This window comes from Mustela putorius, unplaced genomic scaffold (assembly GCF_011764305.1).
Source record: "Mustela putorius furo isolate JIRA1106 unplaced genomic scaffold, ASM1176430v1.1 tig00003909_pilon_pilon_pilon, whole genome shotgun sequence".
NCBI classification, from domain to species: domain Eukaryota; kingdom Metazoa; phylum Chordata; class Mammalia; order Carnivora; family Mustelidae; genus Mustela; species Mustela putorius.
The window spans coordinates 22,073,907-22,096,497 of record NW_025422057.1 but is presented as its reverse complement, the minus strand read 5'-3'; the positions used below and the strand labels follow the sequence as shown (position 1 = coordinate 22,096,497).

General features: G+C 42.8%; 1 protein-coding gene across 5 annotated transcripts in view; it reads right to left on the bottom strand.

Annotated features, from left to right (window-relative positions):
* Positions 1-22,591, bottom strand: part of SORCS1 (sortilin related VPS10 domain containing receptor 1) — a 511,420-nt gene that overhangs the window by 314,450 nt on the left and 174,379 nt on the right. For all 5 annotated transcript variants that reach the window (XM_045068616.1, XM_045068612.1, XM_045068614.1 and 2 more), the window contains exon 2: positions 3,319-3,386. In XM_045068616.1, coding sequence (XP_044924551.1) covers positions 3,319-3,386 — 68 coding nt within the window. The remainder of the gene's footprint in view (positions 1-3,318; positions 3,387-22,591) is intronic.

The following is a 22,591-nucleotide window of genomic DNA, read 5'->3' as shown; positions in this document are numbered from 1 at the left end:
CACACAGACCTCTGACCCCCTCTAGACAATGAACACCTGAAGGGCAGACAGAGCTTACGTACTCTTGATCTATGTACACGTACCCACGTTCCCCTCCCTGGACCAGAACAATCTAAGACCTATAGGAGTTAATCAATACATCTTTGTTGAATAAATGAATGAGAAAGAATAGGAAATTTAAGTATTCACGGGTCTGTCCAAAAACAGAGGCTTCCTGGGCATCGTCCATGGGCTAAGTCCAGTGCTCTGTGCTAGGGATGTAATGCGAAGACCTAAAATCCGGCTTGTTCCCTGGAGGCCCCCAATTTCAAGCACTAAGACTAGGGGAGTCTGTGTAGCGCAGTTGGTTGAGCGTCTGCCTGCCTTCTGCTTGGGTCATGATCCCAGGGTCCTGGGATCGAGCCCCACACTGGGCTCCTTGCTCCGCAGGGAACCTGCTTCTCCCTCTCCTTCACACTCACGCTCTCTCTCGCTAGCTCTCTCGCTCTCAAATAAATAAAATCTTAAAAAAAAAAAAAAAAAAAAAAACAACTGACGTAGGAGAAAACGAGTCCACAGCTGGCACTAGTTTACTTCAAGCAGGCCTAACCCAGACCTCTTTCTCTCCTCTCCCATATTAACACCCCAAAGAGATTCCCTAAAGACCAAACATGGTCATTGTGAGCGACCCTAAAATGTAAGCCCTATCAAAGCATTTATTTATTTTTTTTAAAGAGTCTATTTATTTATTGGACAGACAGAGATCACAAGTAGGCAGAGAGCCAGGCAGAGAGGGGGGAAGCAGGCTCCCTGCTGAGCAGAGAGCCCGATGCAGGGCTCGATCCCAGAACCCTGAGATCATGACCTGAGCTGAAGGCAGAGGCTTTAACCCACTGAACCACCCAGGCGCCCTATCGAAGCATTTATAAAGTATTCTAAATATTTTTCTTTTCTCCTTCCCTCTTTTCTTTCATAAATCATATATTCATTAAGGCATGGGGTCTTCTATCAAAGTATTAAACTGATCGTTCTAACGGTATAGAGCACCCATGGTAGTTGTTTGTCACAAATGAGACCTGGGACACGGGGCGGACATGGTAAATGACTACCGTGGACAGATCAAAAATGTAAACATACGTGGTTGTATGATATGTGTATAGGTGTGTATCTATAAGCAGGCGTATTTATGTGTGCATATGTGTATGTATACATCCTCCATTGAAACTGACCCGAAGATGGGTTACATTACAGATGATTCCTGCCACAAAGCTCAAAGCTCAAAGCCCAAGGAGACTGCTCCTTCAGAAGAAAGGAGTGTGATGTCCTTTTCATTTTATTAACTCTCCCCCACCCCCCGCCTTGAAATGAGAGAAAAACATCCTCCCTGAGCTGGAGCATGGGTCACAGTACCCCGTAGAGGGAAAGGAGCACAGTGAACCTGACTTTCAGCAGTCTAGGGCAAGCTGCTCCTCCTGTCCCTGGGGCCTGCCCTTCCCACTGACTTATGGCTGCTAATAGCCTCTGTCCCACTGAGACAGGATTGCATATCTTTTAATTTTCCAATATGCCAACTACGCTTTATACAGCAGATGCGCTGCAGAATAAAAGCTGGCTTTTACCTTCATGTATGTACATACATTAGAGATATCTATCAAGGAAACATAAGCTAGTCTGAGGAAGGGGTCCTGAATTTAAACAACAGAGCCAGTGTCAGGTCTTAATGCTTTAAAGAATTGCACTCTTGGAGGCTCCTCCCAAACCTCCCACACCTTAATTTAGTTCCATCATTTCCTTGGAACCGAATCTCTGCATAATTGACCTTCTGGCATGGGGCAGAGTTCAATAATCTGGACACCTCAGACCGGATTCTATCTTTCTCTTCAGTCTGCTGGGGTTTTCCTAAAGCACACAACAATTTATTCGGGGTTTCCTGTACAGAGTGTGAAGCCTACTGGAAAACAGCCGTCAGGTTAAAAGAAAAGTTAGCAAACAATCCTTTTGTGGGGTAGATTCCTTTGGCCTGTAACTCATGACCCTCCTCTGTGTGACAACGGCATTGCCCTGCAGGGACAGGCCCTGAAATCCAACTGCTCTTATGAAAAGCAAGATCAATCCCTCCCACCCCACATCACTGTTCAGTGTAGCAGGGATGGAGCCTTGGCACGAAGTGCAGATTGGACTCTGTCTCTGTAGACCTCAGCCCTGACCGCGAGAACCAGCAACCAGACTTTTCTGGTCATGTTAACTGATAGGGGATGAAGTCCCCCTCCTACCCCCGATCCTATGTGGAGGAAAGCCACCAGCTTGGGTCTGCCCAGAGAGGACTCCCAGCTTCTGTGTTAGGAGTATAACCTCTCCCACTTCGTTTGCACACACAGTGTATGTGTTCAGGGATGGCTGATCCGAAGTGATAGCCAACATATTAAAAACATCATTGTAACTACGGCACCGACCAGTGAGACTCTGGGCTAGATGCCAATCCAGTGATGACTGGATATTATCCCTGGGGTCATCTCCATCGTCTTCCTGGCTCAGGGACTGTGACAAGATTCCAGGTTTAACCAACCGAGCACCTCCTGTGCTTAAGGTTGGTTTAGGTGTGGACACATGACACAGGCTGACAAAGACCCCACCCAGCAGGATGAGACCAATAAAGCAGACATTTACCAACAAACAGAAACGGAAGAACATAGAGTCCCTCAGAACAAAAGGAGAGAAGAGAGGGCTGGATTTCTGAGGACATTCCCGACCCCAGTTTCAGCCCAGCTGCACATGGGTGCTGGCGTTCGATGAGTTAGTCTGATCCTAGGGGATCAACAGCTTTCGTCTGAAGAATTCATTGTACACACTCTGTGTGTGAGACAATACAGTGTGAATCCCAGAGATGAAGACATGCACGCGAGTGTGTGCACACCTGTGTACTAGTGAGCTGAGGGCCAGGAAGGGACTCAGGGAAAAAGCTCTAGTGCCAGGGTGGCCAGGGACGGCTGACCCAGCGGTGCTGTAGATCCCTTCTGCAAAGACACCTCCATTCTTTGTTTCTGCTCCAACGAGCTCACCTGTCAGTGAGAACTGTGGGAACCAAAATGCATAAAGACAACCCAATGACCAGTTTAGCAAAAGACCTGTGACCAAAACAAGGGGCCTATAGAGAAGTAAAGGATCCGGCTTGCCTGGAGATCAACCCCAACCCACGTGTAAAGGAAACAGAAAGCAAAAGGGAAGCAGCGAGAACACAGAACCAAAAATCATCCCCCCCCAGGATAAAAGGGTGGGGAACAGCAGTCACAGGTGTCATGTTTAAGTAACAGTAACCATTAGCTCACTTTATCTACATACCTCCAAAGCGAGCTCTCAGTGATGCTCCCCAGGTTATAGTCATAGAGCTTTGTCAAAATGAGAATCACCTGAAGGCAAAAGAAGAAATCATGGTTAGTCTCAAACAATTACAATCTCATAGAACTGAAATGGCCCAAGGGAGGACTTAGGATTCCTTTAATGGGTGCTTAACATAATTGAATGAATTGTTACAGCATCACTTACACCGACTGGGGTAGGGTTTTCCAGGGCCTTCCTTTAAACTGCTCAGGCCTGATTCCCTCCCCAACTTTCTCCCTCTGCCCTCCAGTGAGAGTTACCTGCCCATCCAGGCATTCCTTACCTGGTGGCCTGAAGGCTTTCAGGGAGGCTAGCAGACCTGTCAAACAGGCACCCTGCAAGAGAGCCCCTGGGCAGATGGTGGGGAGAACGTTAGGTCCCTGATACGGGTCCCAGTCCTAGTAGCTGTACCACACTGGGAAGGTTGTTTCGCTTCTGTGAACCTCAGTGTTCCCATCTATTAAGAGGGTGAGCAGTAATGCCATCACCCAGAAAGGCTTGCTGTGAGGAGTTAAAATAGGTAATAAATGCTAATGATTCTTCAATCTGCATGGGGTTCTTCAATGTCAATTCCTTCCCTTTCTTCTCCTTTGTAGGACTAGCTTTAACCATTTCTTCTGATTGTCCAGTTCCTGGAAAGCCACCGGATGGAATCTAGCCTTCCACACGGGCTCAGTAAGAACATTTTAACAGGAGCATATTTATGTTTTATGGGGTTCTGAAGTGTACAGAATTTGGGGAACCCTCCGTAAAGAAAAAAATATAAAGATACAAACTCAAACTTAAAAAGGCGTTTCGGGACACCGACGCGTCAGCTCCATTAGCTTCATGGCAAACCCTCCTCTGACTTGAACCCACGGCTGCTCGCGGCGTCACTCAGAGACTCCAACTACTCAGCTCTTTCTTTCAGAATTCATCACTCACTGGACATTTGTTAGGAACCCAGGATTTCGCCGGATGCCCGAGGAGAGCACCAGTACAGATGAGGCCTGGTAGTCCGTGGTCCAGTTAGGACAGGAGGGGCTCACCAAACACAACTTGTTTAAGCAATTCAACCCAGGAACACCCTAAACACAACCTGTTTAAGCAATTCAACCTGGGTGGACAGAGAGAGGATCTACCTCTCCTCAGTCCCTCCGACCCTCACAGCCATCACGGCTGCTTCCTCCGGCATCCGCGGCGATGACCAGGGCCCCCCATTACCCAGAACGCACGAGCCCCAGGACACATGGGAGAACCCACAGAGCAGTGTGCTCCCTCCCAGTGAATCCTCACCCCCCATGCACTCTTCTTACATAAGGACGAGAACTGAATAGGTCTGCTGTTTTCTGTCAAGGTTTCTATTTCTCTCCCGATTCACACAATCGAGAACATTTGGCCCAGTCCTGCTGTTTTCCCACTCAGCAGAAACATGTTGACATCGATTTCCAGGATTTTCCCTGAAGGCCAAGGGATCGGTTCTAGTCACAGTGAGCACAGAACATTCTAACCTTGAAATCCAAGGCAGCAAGCTGCCAAGGAGTACTCAATCCTTCCAGGTTCCACTCTGCTCGCACAGGCCTTGATTTACCGAAGGCACGAGCATGCGTGAGCAGATTCCCAACACCTCCTTCCCAGCAAGCAAACCAGAACTCCACTACCTCAGGCCTGTTCCAAGTTCAAGGGAATGAAGAGCTGCGGTGACCCAGACGGGCAGAGCTCTGCGGAGCGCTGCTCTCGACCGTCCTTCTCCTGAACCACCACGTAGGCTTCCTGCAAGGACCTGCTCTGAACTTGCTTCTTTAGCAAAACGTGAGCATGTGGGTACTGGGCACCCTACAGGTCTATCAGATGGTTCACCTGTGGTGGGGGCATATGCTTAACAGGTCTGCGTGCCAATTAAGTCACTCTGAGTGCTAAATTTCAATCACCGCCATCCCAGGAACGCTGATCGGCAGCAGCAGGGTGGCTGTTTGTTGGAAGACACAGAGTGGCGTCGCCCCTCCGCCTCCGTATGATTTTGCCAAATAGTCCTAGAGATCCCCACCAAGAAAATGGGGGTGTGGGCATAGAGCATTTCTTGGTAGTTGCTCTCTTGATACAATACGGCCTTAAACTAAATAATGAAGTTCAGCGGGGCCCAGCCTGCGCCTCACACCCATCTGATGGTGGAATTCAGACGAGCCCCGGAGAAGGAACGTTTTAACCCAGCAGGTAATGGTGTGGAGAACACAGACAGACAGACAGACAGACACACACACACACACACACACAAAACCTGTAATGGTGTGGAGAACACAGACACACACACACACACACACAACCTGTTTAAGCAATTCTTAGGCAGGGCGGCAGGGAGGTAAAATCCACTCCCGGACTCCTCTTGAGGGGCTAGGAAAACGAAGATGCCACTGATACACTCAGGCAGTTTATCAATACTGCGCCAGAAGAGGCGTCCTTTCTGGCATTCCAAAGTATATCTGCTTGAATCAATCTGATCTTTCTGACTCGAGAACGTGAGCAAGAAAGAAGGGAGACCTGCTAACCTTCAGTTATGTCTCCAATCGATTCCTTGCAATCTCCTCGTTTTTCCTTTCTCTGTGGCCATGATTTACCTCCATACTCCTGCATCGCGATGCCTCATTGTATCAGATCTGGCTTGTTGTTCCTTTATTGTTCCGTCCTGGTTAATTAGCCATACTAGTTAATAGAATCGGTACCTGTTAAAGGGCCCACAACCCAAACTACAAGTATTAGATGAGGAAAAGGGGAGAAGGCAACTCTCCTTTTGGGAGTTGGTCCCCATGTCTACTAATTTTGCATATTTTTCAAACTTAAAAAAAAAAAATCAGTGAAACTTTTTCATCAAGTGAAATGTTATATGTACTTAAAAATATATGGACAGTAATTTATTTTTACTCATTCGGTAAACAGTTTTCATGTATAGATTTAATTCTATGAGCCCAACTGCATAGAATTTAATTATGAATCCAATCAATGAGAGCAAGGCTGTTTTGATGCATACACACGCAAAATGGAATACTCATCAGCATCTCATTTCTTTCTCTATCTTGTTTTCATTATATAGTACCAAAATATCCCTGATTCATAACCGCAAGTGATGACCATACGGCAATAGCTTTTTTAGGTTCCTTTTAAATTTCTTAGGATACTTTCTTTAAATAGCTATAATCCAACTATCGATGGCTTAACCACCTCTACCTGTACCGAGCCAGGATCTCAGCACCCAGTCATCTGTGGGACGATGTGCAGTGGTTCGGCCAGGGATTCCCCACCATGGCTAGGAGCCACAGCACCATGGGCCACTGTACCCTTGTTTCGTTGTGGCTCCTTCCTGCCATATCCACTGCTTACAAAGCTACTGGGGGAACATCACTTGGTCTGTATGTATAAAGAGCATGTTGAAGTCAACCTACCAAGCTGCTATTTTCTAACCATCCATCCCTTAGAAGGTGAGAGAGTGCCAGAAAACAGTGTTGGGATCTGTGCAGGGATGAGCGTGGTTCTTTAAGGACGTGATCATGGGCTTCTTCCCTAGGACTGAGCTAAACTGACACTATCTGGGCTCACACCAAACTACTGTGCCTTCTCCCAGAGTCTTCCAAAGCTCCTACCAAATAATTCCACCAATTCACCAACCCCAGCCTCTCACCCACCCTCCTATACGTAGACACGAAGAAACTATCACATTAAAAAAATACATGCAGTATATATACACGTGTACATATACACAATACATATGTGTCTATGTGGGATGTTGTTGGGCCATTAAAAAAAAAATCTGCCATTTGTATCAATATGGATGAAACTGGAGGGCATTCTGCCAGGTGAAATAAGCCAGAAAGAGAAAAATAAATACTGTATGGTATCACTTATATGCAGAATATAAAACAAACAAAAACTGATTTCATAGAGACAGAATATAATGGGGATCGTTAGGGGTTCGGAGGGGAGGAGAAATGGGGAGACACAGGTCAAAGATAACCTTTCAGTTATAAGAGGTTCTGGTGTCCATCAGGGTGATATAGTTCATAATACAATATTGTCCATTTGAGAGTTACTGAGAGTAGATCTTAAGCATTGATGCCAAAAAGCGAATAAAACAAAATAACACAAAACAAACATCAAGAGAAAGAGAGAGTTAACTATGAAAGGTGATGGAAGCATTAATTATCTCTGCCTTAGCAATCATTACATGATGCATATGTATATCAAAGCACCACAATGAGTACTTTAAATCTATACAATTATATTTGTCAATTATTCCTCAATAAATTTGGAGGGGGCGGGAAGCAACCATCACAATGGACCCTGGGGGGGGGGGAAATATCCGTCCACCTCCCCCTCATCTAACCCCAACTTCCGTCTTCACTGGGTTACAAAACAAAAGCATTCATGGAGATGAACAGAGACACTGCTATGCCAATGGCTATTCACAGCGTTCTCTTGTGTAACCGTAAAAGGCAGCCAGAAATATTCTGTTGTAGCAAAACATCAGGACAAGCCTTTTTGCCAACTGTGCATCCGACTGTCTTATGGCAGCAACCTAACTTTACAGGTGGACAGTCTCCATTATGCCCAGTATTGGGGTGTATGACCCTTTGAATGTGACGAGCATGTTTTCTTTAACCAACATAAAAATATAATTTAGAAATGAAACCCCAAACACTTAAGGAACCCCTATAACACCCTCGTGGTAACCTGGTTCAACACAATATCTTTTTGAAAACATCGGTATTAATAACTAGACCAACATTTATGCCACACTTCCCACGTAGAAGGGTAGGAATTCTCCATTTCTTTTCCTATGGAAGGAACATAGTGCACTGACACTTTTCCTTTGCTAACTTAGGACAATGAATCCCAGGGGAAGGGGGTTGGGAGACTGGTGGGCATCAGTGTATCTCCTAGTCCCCCAACTCCCTGAGGAGGATGCATGTATTTCCCCATAAGTGTTTTCTCCTAATTCTTCATCTTAGGAGTAGCAACCTGGCAGAGGGCTACTGAGAATCTTTCTTGAAGGAGCTTGCTTGGCAAGTTTACTAGTCTTCTTAAATAATGAATTTAGGTTAGGATAGCTGTAGGAGAACTTATGGACATTTAGACGGATTTCAGTTCTACCAGAACCCTTGATCTGGCCACTGAACTTCACCTTACCTCATCTTTTCTGGGAAGTCTTAGAAAAGCAAGACATGTCCCTTTTCTGCCCTTGGGTCCAACTGCAAAAACAGATTCTAATCCCAAGGCAAACAAAAATGTGTCCTTGGGCTCCTTGACAGTGAGCAATCTGGACTAAAAGATCCTAAAGTTTCTTTTACTCCTGAAGATCTATAGTTCTAAATCCAGAACAATGTAGATGGTGACACGGTGTGCTAGTCTATAAAACAAGGCATATTCTTTTGTATTTCTTTTAGTTATTAGTGATTCAGGGCTGGCCTGAGCAAGTGTTTTTGTCATTGTAACATGTGGGGAGACCTCACAGAACTCATCCATGCTAACAGTCATAACTCTACCTACCTGGGGTGTGGCACAGTCTGGCTTGGGTGAACAATGAATGGCAAAACCACACTGAAGATGCCAGTGGGTTGGTTCAGGGCTAAAGCTATCTACCTCCATCCTTTTCCTACAACTACCATCATGCCCTGCTATTTCCTCATGGCCCTGTCTCCAGTGGCCTTCTCTCTACTTGCCAGACACCAGTGGCTGGATATTTTTAAAACTGTGGACAGAAGTGATATGGGGTCAAAAAATTATAAGACTTGAAGAGATCTAGAACAATCTTTCAGAGGACTAAAGAACGAGATACAACATAAGGGGAGCGTTCAATAGCCAGGAATTTTTGTTGTTGTTTTGGGTTGTTTTCTTTGCACTCCAGTTTTAGGGAAAAGAAGCAAACTTACAACAGTGGTTTTCCTAAAAATATGCATACTCCAGATTGTGTCTTTGGCTCAGAAAGCATTTATTCAACTTTCTAACTTAAGAAGAAGTTCTCATTCCTTTGAGTCGCCATGAATTCTTTAAGAATCTGATCTAATAAAATCTATGAGCATAAAACAATGACTATAACTTTAATGATATCACTGATCTCCTGAATCCTAGGGGGGTCATGAATCCAAGAATAAGAACCTTCTCTAATTCCCAGAAAATGAGAACTTTCTTCAGAAGAAAGAACATTCAGCTCTAAAATTCTCTACACTGAATTCAATAAATATTTATTAAGCTTTCTTAAGAGGCAAGGATAAAAGTAATAATAATAATAATAATAATAAACCACTATGTGCTGTGAGGACACAAAGGGAGAATTAGACTCGTACGAAGCCCTGGAAGCTCACAGTCAAGTAGAGGGGCAGAGCTGTACACAGACGGTTACACTAAGGAAGACAAAGGTTTGCAGCAAGAGGACAGTGTTTAAATCTCTTAGAAAGCATGCAAGAAAAGTATAATCAGGTATAGATCCTTACAAAAGAAGATAGTCAAGACAAATCCTAGAAGACGTGTGTGATTCTGATGGTCACGAGAAGCTACAGAGCTGGTAGCTCTGTAAGGGCTCCCTTCTCAGGGAAGGGGGCAGGAGGGTACGGGTCCAGAGGTGTGAAAGCTCACAGAGCAGTCAGAAGACAGCCAGTCCCTGGGAGACACAGAGTATCAGAAGACACAGATACGTTAGGCTCTATTGTGGATGCCTTAAATATAGGATGGCAGTGTGCTCCACCAAAACATACAAATAAACAAGCAAACAAACATGGGCTTTGGAATCAGGAGACCAGACTTTTGAGTCTTGGTTTAGCCACCTGTTAGAAAGAAACAGAACACTAAAAATCACTTAAATAATGAGACACAGTTCCTCTCCAAAAGCATTCCTGATTAGCACTGTGCATCTTCCTGTTTGCAAGGTGGTCCTAACACTTCCTGTACCACGTGCAGACACAGCTACACTCACAAAGATAAGAAGGATTTCTACTGTACATCTGTTTTTTTGTTGTTAAATTAGAAAAGAAACTCTCCCCAAAGCCCTTCCAGCAAAATCTCTATCGTCTCAACGACCAGTCTTGAGCCACATGCCCACATCACGGCTTAAATGAAAGTTGGGAAAACGCGGAGGACAGAGGTCTGGAGGAGGACTTGGTGTTTCCTATGGTAAGAGATGGGCTGTGCCAGTCAAGAAATAGAGGGTAGTGGCTGCTGAGTAGCGATGAGTAGTGTCTGCCACTGCGTGACCTTAAATAAATGACTTAAATACTGAAAAGACTTATTAAAAACAAATGTGAGAAAAGGAGACAAGGTTACCTCTCTCCTTAGTCTCTTAGAAATGGGAGACGCAAGCAAGAGGAAGTGGAAAAATTCTGTGAAAATGTTCAAGTACGCTGCAGATGTAAATAGTTGCTATTATTAATAACATCTAGCAATTATTGGAGGCCTAGTCTGTGTGTCAGACAAATTTCATCATTAAGGGTATTTCAAATAATTATCTCTCTTTTTCTGGTGAGGAAATTGAGGCACACAGAGGCTAAGAAATGTATTCAACTGTTGTGTGGTGAACAAGTTGAAATCACATTATATATATATAGACTCTTACTCACTGTGCTTCATTATCTCCAGGGTATGTTGTCCTGAGTATTTCAGTTACTAGAGGTTAGTGAAGGATCCTCACTTTCTGTCCAATTCAAAAGTATGGTAGACCTGTTACCCATCAGACATGGTATCAGCCAGACGACTCCTTTACTTGACTTCTCCTGGACATCCCTGAAATATGTTTTCCTTATATGATATAAACTGGAGTTTTAATTTTTTTTTTAATTTTAATTTATTTGACAGACAGAGATCACAAGTAGGCAGAGAGGCAGGCAGAGAGAGAGGAAGGAAAGCAGGCTTCCTGCTGAGCAGAGAGCCCGATGTGGGGCTCCATCCCAGGACCCTGGGATCATGACCTGAGCCGAAAGCAGAGGCTTCAACCCACTGAGCCACCCAGGCACCCCTGGAGTTTTAATTCTTTATTGACCTTAGGTCAATGGCATTTTTATTTGTCATTTTTAATTGGTTTAAAAAAAAAAAAACCTTTGAACCTGAGTGAAATCCAGTGTTAGGGGGTGACCCTTCCACTTAAATCACAGAAGTTGGTGGCTTCCAGATCAGGGGTTCCAGACAATGAATGCACGCACATCGAACTGCGGATTCAACAGAACAGCTTCTAGTATCTTCATTTGCAGGAGATTTATGTGAATGTGTAATTACACTCCATTTGAGTCATCCGAGGGATGAGAATTCAATAATAGCTAAATCGGATTAAGAGACCTCAGAGGGGAACTGGAAGGTCGGTGCGATGGTGCGCACAACCACCGCACGTGGGCACCCTAAGTCATCAGACAGAGGTCATCCAGCACGCACACACGCAATTTGAAAAGAAAAACCAGGAGAAAGGTTGGGATGAATTTGGGGTGTGTAGCCAGCCAGAAAGCAACAGATTTTGGCCTCTGGGGAGTCCTGGATCCCAAATGGCCTTCACGTTTTCTAAGAATCTACATAATTTAATAAAATGTTTCTTTATGTAATATCCTCCAAATGGCATTGAAATGGTGTGAGAGTGAATTACATGGCTACTGGACCACCCCGAGGAACTTGAAAGACTGGACAGCCAACAGTGAGGCAGACAGACACAGGGGATATAGGTGACCGACTCAATAGGAGGCAAAGACCAAACCGTAGAATACGGGACAACCCTTTAGGAGAATAGAATGTTTTCAAGTAAAAATCTGCTATATCTTCCCCTGAATCTGTTCCCCTCTAGAGGTCATCTGCAGCTAGGATATGAGGTCACAGGACCTGTGGAGCACTGTCCCAGGAGTTTCCATGTGAGAAAGACTACAGCTCTCATTCAAGGCCAACTCACATCTCTCTCCCCTCTTCTGCTGAAAGTCGAAGTTCTTTCCTGATAGTGACTAGCAAAGAAATGCACGTAATAAAAGGCTATTATACTCTCTTCCTAGAACCAGGTCATTCTATTTAGCAAACAAACCCAATGGACCCAAGCTGTCCTTTGACCCAAGTCTTGAAAACAGAACTTGTTTTTCTATTTTTCAAGGTGAGGGACACTGTTAACTTAAAAAAAAAAAAGTATTCTCTCCAAAATCTGGAGATGCTCAACACTTCAGTCCTCCATAGTCTTCTTTCTTCTCCTCCTCCTCTTTTTTGAACAAAAAAGGGAATGATTCCCAAAGCATATATCGATATCTAGCAGATAAAGTTAACTGTTTCATATTCCCCTTTCTCTATTTAAATTACTCTGCTCTAAATTATACTCTATTCTAACCATCTACATTACACTAGGAGAGATAGTCAGACGCTAAATTAAATGATCTTTTTTTTTTTTCCTAGAAAAAACCTGATAACCACTATCAATGTAATCTCCAAAAAGTACCAAGATAAAATGATTGTACAAAATATGAGGAAAATGATTGTACAAAATATGAGGAAAATGCATACTCAAGGTAAGACCTCTCTACAGGAGGGAGAGTAAAATAGAAAAATTAGATCTGGAGAGTGCTAAAGGCCAAGCTTCAAGCCATGAAAGCAAATAAGACTAGGGAGGAGAGGGAGAGAAGCAGGAAACTCCGTGAGTTGTTGGGAAGGACTCAATTCGAGGAAACCACACAGAATACCCAGTACAAGTACAAGTCACTGCTTCATAAACCAACCAACCATACACGATGCTCTCCTCATCCCTGCCCCGCCCAGAAGAAGGTAACGGACAGAACTTCTCCTTTGACTTAATCCCTATTTGAATTAGATCAACGGGTACTTATACAGAAACACAAATAAGGAATTACAAAACCGTAAGAAATTATTTCTTGCATTATCTCCTCTCTCGAAATCTAGAAAACAAAGAGAGGAAACACCTATGACGAAGTTAAAGGGGAAGAACGTAAGGTTGTAAGGAGAGAAAAAGAGACGTGAGGAACAGGGATGTTCCCTTTTAACTTCCTCCATACACTGAGATGAGGAATACAGACCTCCAAGCTCTCAAATCACTCTCTGTCGGAATTACAGACACTATCTAAATATTAAACTCTCCCGACGTGAGAGCCCACACACGAAATGAACACACCATTAAGCAGCAAACTGTGTGTTAATGATGAGGGGCTCTTCTGTTCTTCTGCTCCCTTATGTTAAGCTTCAATATAAAGAAATGAACCAAGTCATTCCTTTTCTACTTTTGCATCTCTTGGTTTTTATGCTGTTATTCACGGATCTGAAGAGGTTAACTCAATTTTTAAAAATACTGCTTTTTCAAGGTTAACACAACACACTAACAGGAAGCCAATAAATAAAGATATGCATTTTATGGTGATCCAAGTGTCACAAGATGAAGCTCAATAAAAATGGCATAAAGAATGAGAATGCAGCCTTTAATTTTTTTTTTCCATTTTCTCTTCTCACTTACCACACAATGAAACTAAAGCAATAAGGGTAAAAAATCAGAGACAGCTAATATGGTAAGTTTAAATATTTTCCTTTACCTTGGGAAAGGTAAGTTTAAATATTTTCCTTTACCTTGGGAAAATCTCCGTGAACCACGGAGGAAGAGAAACATTTTACTCTCTTTTAAAAAATGAATAAATAAGCAATAACAACAGAGCTTTATTAACAGATCTTTTGTTCGCCCTGTCTGAGTGCTAAGGTGTGATGGGACACAATTTGCCCAAGAGGAAATTCAAAGCTTAAAATCCTGGCTTGAAAGTGAAATTTAAATAACATCTTGAAATCCCAAGTAAAATCTATTAATAAATAATAAAGGCTTCTGTTGGAGGAAAGAATCCTCTAGAAGTTAAATGATTCTTACATATTTCTTGTCATTTAATCACAGAACCAACATGAGTCTACATGACTCTAGTTCTAATCCTCTACAATGGCATCTAGGTGACTGGTGGGTGGTTATAAAAATATTTAGCACTTTGTCATTCTTTTTTTTAATTTTTCTAAGATTTTATTTATTTATTTGACAGAGAGAGATCACAAGTAGGCAGAGAGGCAGGCAGAGAGAGAGAGGGGGGGGGGAAAGTAGGCTCCCCACAGAGCATAGAGCCCGATGCGGGACTCGATCCCAGGACCCTGAGATCATGACCTGAGCCGAAGGCAGCAGCTTAATCCACTGAGCCACCCAGGCGCCCCATCACCTTGTCATTCTTTTAAAGGAAACTTAAGACAAAATTGGAAAGGACTGCAAAGATCATGTAATTCTAACCACCTTGTCTGACAAGTGGTAGAAGTTATATTTCTAGAAGAGTCTGCTCTTGAATAAGGAGCTTCTGAGAGTAAGGACTAATCTCAACATGCCATATGTGGACTCAGAGCATGGAGGAGGGAGGTGCTGTGTACAGAGGGAGGGACTGGAGGGGACCAGTTCTGACATGGGGGAGAGATCAAGGAGTCAGGTGAGGACCGCAACCGGGAACATCAGGCCTCGACACGGGTTTTGTGAGGGTAGGAGTCACACAATTTGAGTACCTCTCTTCAGGAAAGAGAATACAAAATTATGAATAAAACAAGGTTTAACGGTGAAGGTTTATGAGAATGACAAGTTAGCTCACAACAAATTACCAGTGCCTTAAAAATTCATGTACTTTTCTTCTGAGATACCTTTAGGCAGTTTGGCAAAAAATAAGAAAATAGAAACATTTTCTGATCGCAACCTAGCTTTCTCTCTGTATATGATGTGATCTACGATTCCCCCCAAATGCCCGGCATGCACAGGAGCCAATGCCTGTGAGGGCTCTGAATCTTGTTTCATTAGCTTCACTGTAAAACCCATTTTGAGTGGGATTCCATATCAGATGCTCATTAAGAATGGAGCTGTCCATTCCCACAGTCCTGGGCTGCGAATCCAGAGAGATGGACATATGCCTGGGCTCCGGGACACTGAGGAAGCCAATGGACTCTTGGGGCTTCGGTCTCCTCCCTGGTTACACTACACATTTGTAAGATCTCTTCCCATTATAATACCATCCAATGCCAAATACCCCAATCTCCTCTATCTTCAGTGTTCCCAGCCTTAGTAAATGCTACTGTCATTGCTCAAGCTAACTCGCTGAGTGAATCTTTCTTGGCTCTATTCCCATTTTCTCCCCAAAGCTAGCCAGTCACTAAGCCCTACAAACTTCTCTCATTAACTTCACCTCAACTGGGCTACTCCACTGCCTTTGACAATGCCCCCAGCCTTCAGTCTTGCTTCCCTCCAAGCACCTTCTGCACTGCTGCTTTTTAAAACAGCAATGTTGTGTGTGTGTGTGTGTGTGTGTGTGTGTGTGTGTGTTTCCCTCCCACTCTTCAAAGTATCTGCATGGCTTCTCATTGATCTTAAAATTTAAGTTTCATAATCTGATCTACAAGGCCAAGTGTGACATGGCCCCGGCATGCACATTCAAATCACCGTCTTCCCCAAACTTCTTTATTCTCACAAGTGCATGTGAATCCAGACGTAATGTTCTCTTGCTGACCTAAAGAACTTCAATATGTGTTAATGGTCTGACTAACTGACTATAAGTATATTGGTGATGGACTTTTCCAGGCATAAACAACACATTCCAGTTACATAAACAATTATCGTAGCAATCACCTAGAATAGAGTAGGATTAAAAAAAAAATTCAAGAAATTGTAACACAAGGGTATTATTATTTCATGAAAATACTAATCATAGGAATAATACTCCAAACACTTTGGATTTCCTCTTGGAAGTTTAGGCTGATGAAGTAATTAAATGCTAGACAATTCAATGCTGTGAATCTCTTTTGGGAGAGCTGGTAGTTGTAAAACGTGCCTATGAACCAACCCAAAGGTTTACTGACTTTTCTGTTCTTTCATTCAAAAGTGTTAGCTATGTAGTGGTAGGATAGAGACCTACAGTTAGAAGTTGAAACAGCTAGATTCTGGTTAGAGTCAATTTTAATTCTTCGTATGACCTTAGTCTGGTTAACTCTTTTCCTTCCTTTTCCTATTGAATAAGATTGATAATATTTGAATTCCATTTCTAACTAGATTATCATCACCAGTTTACATTATGGAATACTTTTTAAAAAATTTTTGTCACTCTGCTAAGCATTTTGAATAATATAATCTATGTACATTCTTTAAGATTTATTTATTTTAGAGAGAAAGAGAGTGAGTGTGCATGCATGCAAGTGGTGGGAAGGACAGAGGGGGAGAGAGAGAGAGAGAGAATCTTCAAGCAAACTCCCCACTGAGTGCAGGGGCTCGATCTGGGGGTTGATTTCAGGACACTCAAATCCACGACCTCAGCCAAAATCAAGAATCCTCTGCTTAACCAACTGAACCAGCCCCCAAGGCGCCCAGTCTATGTACGTTCTCTTAGCTATCTTATGAAGCCAATACTTTTTTTTTTTTTTTTTTTTTTTTTGCCACTTTCAGGTGGCAGAGGAGTTTAAAGGAATTTGTCCAACATCAGCTAGCCCATAAGTGGGATGTTGGTATTTGAATCCAAAAAACTGAGACCAGAGCTCAGGTGCTTAATCACCACGCTACACGGTCTCTTAGGAGAGCGAAAGACAGAACTTTAAAGAGTTTCAAAGAGTATACCTCATGGCTTTCAACCAGCTTGATGCCAAGCTCTATCTATCTGTCTGTCAACCCATCTACCATGTATTTGGTTGTTTTTCTAGGCACTGACCGTAATCCGTATTTGTTTTTCTAAGTGCTACTGAGAAGGCAAAAAGAGAAAACAGATACCCGCCCTCATTGCACATTGTAGCCGAGTAGGGACTCACAGAGCTGAATACTTCAGGAAGGAAGTACTGTGGGAATAAAGAGAAAGGAGCAATCCCTAGCTGGATATAAACGGGATCCTTTCAAGTTCTTATAGCAAGCAGGTGCTTGACACACAGTATGTCATTTAATTCATTTCACGATGCTGGGTGATAGTATTTGCCGTCCTCACACGGGATGGCCCGGGGCGTGGGTCACAGCTATGTAAGCTTAGATCTTCTTGGCTTCTGATCTGGAGAGGGGGCTTGAAGGAGAGACCAAGTTAGCGTTTCCACACTCCTAAAACACGGAAGGGTCATGTGCAGAAAAGAGGAGAGAAACTTCCCAAGAGTCTACAAGAAGACCATTTATCTACCCCTCAGCTAGTGAGAAAAACTGAAAGTCACTCAAATGTCCCCAAGTCAAACACAGGAAACAAGGCTTCAGTAAAGACAGATAAGAAAGCCTAGAAAAGAATGGTTTCTTGGTCCTACATGGGAAATCAGTTGCAGAAATGGATAAAGTATGTCACTGCTGTGTCTCTCTTTTTAATCTTTTAATTCTAAATCAAGACACTAGTGAAATTTAGAAACCCAATGCCCTGTCTGGCGTAGGAAATGCAAATCTCCCAGGACAAAACCCAGTTGCTGACCCACTGTGAATGGCCCTCTGCAGAGAGAAGGATGTGTGTGGTTCACAAGCTGACCGGGAGTGTGAGGGGGTCTCTGGGCCCAGTGGGAGGGGGGCTCTGGGAAGTGATTCAGAGACACTGGGGGAAGGGAAAGCACCAGAACACAGTGCCTGGCTGCTGTAGGAGGCTAGAAGAAGGAAAAAAGAAAAAAAAATCCATTTTCTTGAAAATAGAACCTCTTCCTTAGATTTCCTATTTTTTTTTCCTTTAAACTGTCCAAGATTAATGTGGCAAAAATAAAATGCCCCACAGGCTGCTTATTTTGACGCTTACTACAGCACATAAAAGTGAAGAATTAGCATGGAATGAATAATTTATTTAGTGCTTTACTGTTGTTTTAAACAAATCACTTCCATGAAAGCAATGTGTATTCAAGCAATAAATCACTGTTTAGCACTCTGTCTTGAGGAAAAGATACCACTTGGCAGAATTATTGAATGGCAGTGCCTGGAGGGGAGGCAGGCACAATAAAGATAAAGGTGATGTCCTTGCACTTTGGGATTTCAAAGGAGCCTGGGTCTGAGTGAGATGCTGTAATGAGACCCTTCCCTGTAATCACAAGGTTTAAATGAGCACCTACTTCTGCTGATACATCTGATATTAAGACTAGCAGGGCATAATTTATTATTACTTTGGAGCTACTGTTATTTTACTAAGGCAATGAACGTAGGCCAAGCACAGAACCCAAGTGCCTGGGATATGCTACGAAATAAAACAGTGAGTTCTATGCCTTTGAGTTGATTCCTACTTGGTGGTGGTGGGGGTGGGCTTCAGAACACCAAGGGAAACTGGTTCAGGGCAAAAGAATGATCCTGGTTCTCTCCTTAAAGTCAAATTAGACAGTGGGACTTTCTATTGTCCCAACTTTATGAAGTTCTCAGAATGAAATAATAATCCTGGTTTTCGTTGTGCAAAGAAACAAAGCAGTCCCCACAGGGCTGCACTAGCTCAGATTACACATTTTGATATATCTTTTTGTTTGTTTGTTTTTAAACCAATGCCACAAACATAACCTGAGGTCAGACACTTAAAGTTGAGATCCCCTCGGCCTTCCATTAGTTCTGGCAACTAGTGACAATTAGTACAGCTGGTAATTCCTGTCACCGTCAGTGCAGAAGACTGACGGCTTGATGTTTACACATCTGGAAGAAGAGCAACACCCATCCATTCTATGAACTTCATCAAAGGTTTCTGCTGCAAAAACCTGCATCTCATTTCCCTCTGGCTTCAAAGGTAATAATTAATAGCATGTCACCCTCAAGGAGTTTAGAACACCAGTATTCCCCAGCCCTACTTTAAGTGGTTTAAGAAAGAATAAACTCTCCGCCTCTTTTATAAGATAGTCTCAACTTTGCCAAAAATGTGCTGAAAGCTGAAAACAACACTTCTGGCCACTGGAGTGAAGGTGACAGGCACTGAGAAATGTCATGAATTTGATGCTTCTTGTCACCTTCATGATATTTTCTTTTCTTTTTTTTTTTTTTTTTTTATATGTCAGTGTCAGCATTTTATCAAGCTCAGGCAAAACTCGAAATGTTGTTGGCTTCCAGCCAACCAGAAATGCTTCACCCTCAAGAAGAAACTAATCAATGAACAGCTCTCTACAGAATGTTAGCTATGTTCACGGCAGAACCATAGACCCTATGGGAGACAAAAGGATAGAAAATGTAATTTCTGCCACCCAGGAATTTACGATGTATGCAGAATGTGATTATCACTCTCTTGTTCAGAAACACTCAAGGTTCCTTGCCTCAGTAGGACTGAATTAATTCCCTCTTCCTCCATAGGACATCGAAGTTCCATTCCATACAGCACCTATTCACTTTCTATTTTTGTTATTGGTTGCTACTTCTCCTTACAATCTTGCCTTCATGACTGCCCTGTTATTCTTTGAACCACCATGAATTTTCAGGCTTCTGGTGCTTTCTCAATTTCCAATACTCAGCTCAAAAGTCACCTCCTCCAAGAAGCTATCCCAGCCTCTCTGGACAGAGGTCGTGATAGTATCTTGCCTCTTTAGCATAGAGTATTTTCAACTATGGCCCTTAGGCCACCACTTTCATTACTTGTTTAACTGTCTTTTCTATTAGGTTATCATCTAGTTATTGAATTTTATAATATAATTTCTTGTGCTTGGGGCCCCAGGGTGGTTCAGTCAGTTAAGCAACTCCCTTCAGCTCTGGTCATGATCTCAAGGTCCTGGGATCAAGCCCCATGTCTGGGTTTCTTGCTCAGTGCTTCTCCCTCTCCCTCCGCCTCTTCCTGCCTCCCCACCCCCACTCATGCTCTCTCTCAAAAAAATCTTAAAAAAATAATTTTAATAAAAAATGTAATTTCTTATGCTAAATGGAATACGACATTAAAGAAGCCCCAATATATGGTCAATGAATAATTACACGACGTAATGGCAGGTATGCTCAAAAATGTTAAGCAATTTGGGATGAATGAAATTATTTATATGTGTAAGCCCAGTGTCATCCTTGATACACAGTAGATGCTCAATAAAAATTAGCTTGGTTAGAATCAAACGCCCATTGAATATCATAGTTTGAAGAATGATGGGAGTATAAATTATACTGCTGTCAGCACATTCTCAGAAGTTCAGACTTAGGGCAAGCATTGTATATTTGTGGTTCATCATTTAAACCAGCCTGACCAGAGATAACAATGATGTTTGAAGGATATGGCTTGTAAAGATAAACTGAGGTAGGGGTTCCTGGGTGGCTCAGTGGGTTAGGACTCTGCCTTCAGCTCAGGTCATGGTCTCAGGGTCCTGGAATCAAGCCCCATATTGGGCTCTTTACTCAGTGGGGAGCCTGCTTCCTCCTCCTCTGCCTGACTCTCTGCCTACTTGTAATCTCTCTGTCAAAAAATAAATAAATAAATCTTTAAAAAAAAAAGATAAATGGAGGTAAGTTTTGGATGGTGTCTCATGCCAGGTTGAGAAATCTCTAGAACTCGTGTGTTTCTATGTAACAAAATATGGAGAGGAAGATTTTTTTTTTTTCGGAAGTTAAGATTCTTGAACACAGAGGGGGCCCACATAGTACTGAAGATACAAAGCTATGTATTTTAAATCTGACACCTATGTTAGAAATGAATTAGCAGGTACCATCAAACTTTTTCTTAAAGAATAAGATAGTAGGTATTTTGGGCTTGAGAACCACAAAATGTTTGTCACTACTACTTCATTCCACAGTAGTATCATGAAAGCAGCCATAGAAAATATGTCCAAAAATGTGTGTAGGTGTGTTCCAAAACCCTTTATTTACAAAACCAGGTGATGGACCAAATGTGCCAACCCCTGGATTAGAGCAATAAGCGGATGAAAGTTAAGGAGACATTTAAGAGTCTATTTAAATGCAATGGTGCAACATCTTGGAGGCTTGTGCCAGGGTGGCAGGAGTAGAAATGGACAGAAGAGAATAAAAGAAGGAGATATTACGGTGGGTTAACTAACTGATGATGTAGGGGAAAATAAGAAAGAATCTAAAGTAGTAACTCTTTAAGGTTTTGGGAAAAAGGAGGACTAGAAGACTAAAGGCGTCTTTGACAGGACACTGTCTTCTGTGTTAAGCATCTGGGAAAAATTCTCCTAAAAAGTTTGGAAGAAAGCCATTTGAAAAGATGCATATATGAGAACTAGAAACTGAAGATAATCAAAGAATTCGACAGGGCTACCTAGAGATTATTCAAATTATTAAATTAGTCCAAACTTGCCATTTTATAACGTAGCAGGGTCGGCAGTGTTTACCTTCTAGATCATTAAGCAGAGGACATTCAAACCACAGCAGCCCCAAATCAGGCTTTGTTTGTCCTACACAATTCTGGCCCTCAGCAAGTTTGCAAAATGGAGTGGATCAAGTTGTCAGCATTTGAAAATCAGGAATTTATATACTGAACTGGAATTTTTACTGATCTTGAAAAAAAAAAATCAGAAACATCTAGCAATACTAGGTTCCCATTCCCACACAGCATAATTGGCCAGCAGGACACCGCAGCTGCTCCTCCCTAACAGAACCCAAGTTCTCCTTTCCCTGGAGCAAACGCAATGCCATTACTTACAGACACCACTTGTGGCGCTAGTGAGTCCTGATTTCAATGTCTGGGCTTTGGAGGCAAACTGCCACCAGTGTTCCGGCTCTGCCACCTTCTAACTGGAGGTAATTTAACTTCCATAAGCTCCAATTTATCCACGAGGGAAGTGTGGAATAATTTCAGCTCCTTAGAGGCTCCCAGAGGCTTATTATGAGGATTAACCAAAATATTATATGTAAACCACTGGAACAGAGTAGTCCCTTAAATGTGAAATACCATGATTGTTATCAAGAGGGGAAACTGAAGCCTGAGAGGTCACATGGATTATCCAAGTCTCTACTCAGTCTGTGACAGAACCAGTAAGAAAACTCGTTTTTCCTGACATCAGGGCTATTTCCAGTACTCTGAGGGTACTCCACCACAAATGCAATTGGGATGTTTGGAAAACCTAACAAAGGTATTCCCTGAAACAAGAAGAAAAAGTAAAAGGAACATCAGATATGATGATGGGCCAGTATGATGAAGCATTTCCATGGGTATCCAACAAATGTAGTATACTGGAGGGGCGCCTGGGTGGCTCAGTGGGCTAAAGTCTCTGCCTTTGCCTCAGGTCATCATGATCCCAGGGTCCTGGGATTGAGCTCCGCATCGGGCTCTCTGCCTGCCTCTCTGCCTACTTGCTGTCTGTCAAATAAATAAACAAAATATTTTTTTAAAAATGTAGTATACTGGAACAAACAGACAATACGTGT